General features: G+C 39.7%; 1 protein-coding gene across 1 annotated transcript in view; it reads right to left on the reverse strand.

Moving 5' to 3' along the window:
* ART3 (ADP-ribosyltransferase 3) overlaps positions 1 to 5501 on the reverse strand; it is an 88221-nt gene that overhangs the window by 16276 nt on the left and 66444 nt on the right. The window contains exon 2 of the mRNA XM_012650972.1: positions 1196 to 1273. Within this exon, the coding sequence (XP_012506426.1) occupies positions 1196 to 1264 (69 nt within the window). The 5' untranslated portion in view covers positions 1265 to 1273. The remainder of the gene's footprint in view (positions 1 to 1195; positions 1274 to 5501) is intronic.

Consider the following 5501-nt stretch of genomic DNA (forward strand, 5'->3'; position numbering starts at 1 on the left):
CTTGAGCCCAGGAGTTTGAGGTTGCTGTGAGCTAGGCTGACGCCACAGCACTCTAGCCAGGGCAACACAGTGAGACTCTGTCTCAAAAAAAAACAAAACAAAAAAACAAAAAAAACCACTGCATTACAGGCAACAGAATGCACAATGATTCTAGATAAACAATGGATTAGAATATCAAACTCAAAAATGTGTAACATTTTAAAAATTTAAGATATTTTAAACACATTAACTGCCATGTGAGTTGTATTTAACTCATGCTAGTTCTGAGCCCTGGGCCTTGTGAAACATGTAACTCACACGTCTCTTCTCCTTGGAAGTCACACGAACTATTTTTCAAGCTGCATATAACTCACACACAGAAAACAATAAAAAATAACAAATTTTTCATTAAATTAGAAAGGATCATTTTGTTTTCAAAGTTTTTATTCTAGTTTCATACTAAAACACCATGGCCCCAAGGAAAAAATTTTTTTTTCTAGCATGGCAGTCAATGTGTTAAAGAAGGCTTTTAAAATCAGTACACAAATACTTGCCCGGTGCTGATGTGACAGCTAACCACGTGTGTGCGGGGGGAATCAAGTAAAATACCTGTCCCATATTTTATATAAAAATATATTACAGAACGCTTAAAGATTCAACTCAAATAAAATCATAGAAGTTCTATCAGAAAAAAATTCTGAATGTGATAAAATGGTCATTACATAATTTAATAAAAACCATGTAACCAAACAATGCAGCATTACATTATTGTGAAAAAAACATATTTTCGGAATATTTAATGACACAGATCAACATGTAGCACACTATTAACTTAAAAGCAAGATAAAAAAGTACTACGTAGTGTGAACCCATGTTTAAAAATTAAATACAGTACACAGAAAAAAGCCAAGAAGGCTGTATACACCCACAGGTAAAGAGTCTTTCCCTCTTAGTGGAGGGCTTATGGATGATTTTTACTTTTATCTTTTTGCTTAACTTTAATTTTTTCAACTTTCCACAGTTAATAAGTGTCACGTCTGTAAAACAAAAAACAAAAGCTGCTTTGTAAAAAAAAAAAAAAAAAAGCTGCTTGTAGTAATGTTTACCTATTTTACCTGCTCTCATTTCCACCATCAACCCACACAGATGCCTGAGACAATGTTATTAGCAAGAGTTTCCATTCCAGTGTCCACATGCTTCCCATGCCAAAGGTTACCTGGAAGAGGTCTATTAGAATCATGGCTGCCAGCAGTATGGTGACCATTTCAAAATGTCCTGTCTTCATTTTTCTTTTCTAAATTAAAATGAAGAAATTCCAATTTAGTGGGCTTAAAAGAGAGGTTTAAGGAAGTAGAACAGGATGACACTATATACATTTTCATTCTGGATGAGAGTGGATATTGTGGTGGTCAGGAGGTGATTATCAATAAATTTTTAATGGCTGCAAGAGGCATCAGGTTTTATCTAGTGGTCTAACATTCTTATCCTACAGAAGAGGAAACAAAAACTCATAGAACTTAAGTGATTTGCTGAATATTCAATCTGTCCATTTCCATACTCTTCCAGCTGTGTTGTCCCTCCTACCATGGTCACTGGTAGGCATATTTTCTTTCTATCTCTAAATCTCCCCTCAGCATGCACAGGAAATAACACAATCAAACTAAAAAACAGCAGCTCGAATTTGGTCCCCTAGCTCCCAGTTTCTAAGAAGTCTCTGGAAACGTGTCCATCCACGTCATCCATTCTCCTATCCTCTCTGCAAACTAAGTCATGACTATTTGGGTAGGATGGAGGAAATGATAAGGCCAAAGCAGAAGAGATGGCCTCCTTCCCCCAAGTACTCACAATCAAGAGAAGCCTAAGAGCAAAACAAGTGCTCTGCATAACTTTCTGAGTGGGAATGAGAATAAAAAGAACTGGGCAGGCAGCAATTCTAACAAGATTATACAACTCTCCTGGCCAAATGCCCAGTACTCCTCCCAGCATTTATGATACTGAAAGGGGTAAACAGGAGGGTAAGAGGCCCTCAATGGCTTAAGTTGTCCCAGAGCCATTAACTAATTCAATTAAAGGCTACACCAGCCCAGCCTACAGTTCCTTCCACATACCTGCAATAAAATTGACATTACCGGGACTGAAACGAAACCTCTGTTTTATCCTACCAATCACCACATTCTGGATTCTGAAAATGGGAATGAACAGTACAGAGAAAGGGAAACAGTCTTCCCTTTTATAGATCATTTTGGCCCTAGTTTCTCATCTTTCTTCAGAAACACTTTTACTAGAGATACTAAAATGTAGCACCAAATTGCTACTGTTGTGTTAAACTTCTCCTTCCAAAACAGATTTGGAATATAACACTTGACAGACATCTGTCACATGGCAGTATGTGCCAAGCAAGCTCTGGATTAGGATTTTCCTGAAAATTCTTCACTTCTGTAGTCTGAGTGTAAATAAGTCAAAATGTTTACCTGGCTTTTGTGCCTTTGGAGCAGGTTTAAATGATGCTAGATCTCAAACTGATTCCCACTCTCAGTTGGGGTGAGCGTGTCTTCAGGATGGGATGTTGTTGACAGTGAGAGCTGAGAAGGGAATGCTTTTCTTTTTATAAACACCCCAGCAGGAGCTTGGCAGTGGCACATTACCCCACTTGTGTGCTGCTATTTATATCTGGCCCCCACACTATGCCTTGGAATCACTGCTGTTAACGCTTTAAATCTCCGAGAGGCTTATAAAGCCACAGCAATTCCCTTTAACCCACGGCATGTTCCGTTCTTAGCCTATAGTTCTCGGCTTCTCTCAGAGAGAAATCACTTCCCATTCCCAACCCTGGGACACTGAGATGTCAGAATTAAAGCATGATGATTCACGTAACTAAGGGGAACTGCTGTGCTAATCACTTGCAATGGTGACATCTATCGCCGTTCCATCAACTAGCCGGCTGTATCTGGGTGCTGTTCAGGTGCCAGAATACACACACGAGTAAAAGGCAGCAGGGAAAAGCACTGATGATCCAATAAAAGAAATGAATATGCATACTTAACCAAAATACAACATGTTGAGAATCCTAAGAGTTGACAGAGTCTAGTGAGAACACTACAGAGAAAAGGATTTCGTTAATGCCAACAACTACATCTCTCACTTGCGTAAGGTACACATGGTAAATATATTAACTGAAATGCTGAAGAACACTTAGGGTTCACCGACTATGGATTTTAAAAACCCACAAATGCCCTAGGAAATTCATGCATATGTACATCAAAATGCATTAATAGAATATTGATAGTAGCATAATTCATAATAGTCCCAAACTGGAAACCATCCAAATGTCCATCAAAGCAGAATGGAAAAATCGTGGTACACTTATACAATGGAATTCAATATGGCATTGAAAATGAAAAAACTGCAACCGTAAGTAACAATGCAGATAAATCACACAAAATTTTGAGCAAAAAAAAGAAAAAAGACACAAGTATGTATATCCATATGATTTAATTTTATATAGAGTACAAAATCAGGCAAAACACATTTATGGCATTAGAAGTCACAATGGTGGTCACCCCGGGTGGGAGGCAATAACTAGAAGGGGCACAAGAACAACATCCAGGAAGCTAGTTAGGTTGTTTTTTGTTTTATGTGCCAATTATACTGATGTAGTCAGTTTGTGAAAATTCAACAAGCTATATACTTATGACATGTGTATTCTCCTGTATACACACATGTATTACTTCAATGAAACATTTTAAATTATCATGAAATACACCCATATTTACAAAATTCAGCTCTACTCTTCAGACATTCTAAAATTTCCAACCCCTTCCCACCTCATTGGCTAAGCAATCTAAGATTAAATACACAGAGTAGACTCCCAGAAATATCACTTAAAAAAATGGGTAAAAAAGAAAAAAAAGGGTTCCAAAAAGTCGCAAGAACTAAGCCCAAAACGAACCGCCTTTAAAGCCCCGAAAAGGAAGCCCAAAAGCAAAGAAGGAAGGAAGGTCCCCCGGCCCCAGGCCCCAAAAAACCAACAAAATTAACCAAGAAACAACCAAAAAAAAGAAGTCAACAAAAAAAAAAAAAAATGAAATGAAGTTCAAGGCAAATCTGGCCTCATTCATCCCTAATATGGTTCTGCTCCACTCCTGTTTTGTTCTAGTTTTTAACTCTCAATTTCTTTCGTTTATTCATTCAACAAATATTTGAGTCCTTACAATGTGCAAGGTACTGTTTTAGATACTGGGGGTACATCAGTCAACAAAATAGATAAACATCTTGCCTTGTAAAGTTTACGTTCTTGTGGGAGGAAGCAGTCAAATAATAGCTAAAATAAATATGTTAGAATGCAGTAAGTGCTACGTTTTGGCGTTATTTTGTTTTGTTTTCTTTTTAGTAGCACAAAGGATATCAGGAGTGCATGGAGTGTTTGCAACTTAAACTGGATGGGTGGACTCACTGGAAAGGTGGCGTGTGAGCGAAGGCTTGAAGGAAATGCAGGAACTCAGCCATGAGGACTGTGGAGACAAAGCAGAGGGAACCGCAGTGCTGAGGCCCCCAGGGGAGAGAACGCCTCCTTGTGTTTGAGGAACAGCAAGCAGGCCATTATGGCTGGAACAGAAGAGTAGTAGGGACGGAAAGAATAGTAGGAGATAAGGTCAGAGAGGTAAGGGGGGTGGTGGGAAAATAATAAAAGTCTTTATAGGCCATTGTAAGTACATTGGCTTTCCCTCTAAGAGAAACGGAGCAAATCACAAGTGTCAACTAAAGAATGATGAGCTTCATAAATTTGGAAAGAACTTTATTTCTCATAAAGGGTGTTGAGCCTGCAGGCTGGCCATTCCGACAGGCTGAGAAGCACAGCCTCTGGCCAGAAGCCAGAAACACAATAAAGGGAACAGGAATTGATGCTAAGCCACTGAGCTTCAGGCTGCTTCATGGGTCCCATGTTCAGAAAATGGCATTAGCATGGTGTGAGAGTAGAGCTTCCGGCCCTCTGACATCAAAAGGTGAGGCAGAGGACAAGGCAGCCCTCTGTGCACTGCCTCCGTCAACTGGCCAGAGCCACTCCATGGTCCGTGGTCTCTTCTCATGAAGGAAATGCTGGTCAGTTGTGTTGAAACCACGAAAGCAAGCAGCAGCATTAGGTGGCTGGTTGAAACCAGTGGTGGATCAAGTCTTTCCAAAGGGCTGGTTTCTGTTTAGTGCTTAGGGAGAAAATCTAACGGTGGTTAGTGAGGGAGGAGGTATCACAAGGCATGTCTGACTACCCATCCTGTCATGCCAGGAACTCAGTTTTAAGGTTTCTTTGGGGTCCCCTGGCCCCATTCAGTCAGGTGGGGGACTCAGAATTTTATTTTTATTTTTTATAAGGTTCTGAGCAGAGGTAGGACATGATCTGACTTATTTTTTATTTTTTTTTTTTTTTGAGACAGCGTCTCGCTCTGTTGCCCAGGCTAGAGTGAGTGCCATGGCGTCAGCCTAGCTCACAGCAACCTCAGACTCCTGGGCTCAAGCAATTCTACTGC

This window comes from Propithecus coquereli, unplaced genomic scaffold (genome assembly GCF_000956105.1).
Source record: "Propithecus coquereli isolate 6110/MARCELLA unplaced genomic scaffold, Pcoq_1.0 Scaffold343, whole genome shotgun sequence".
NCBI lineage: Eukaryota > Metazoa > Chordata > Mammalia > Primates > Indriidae > Propithecus > Propithecus coquereli.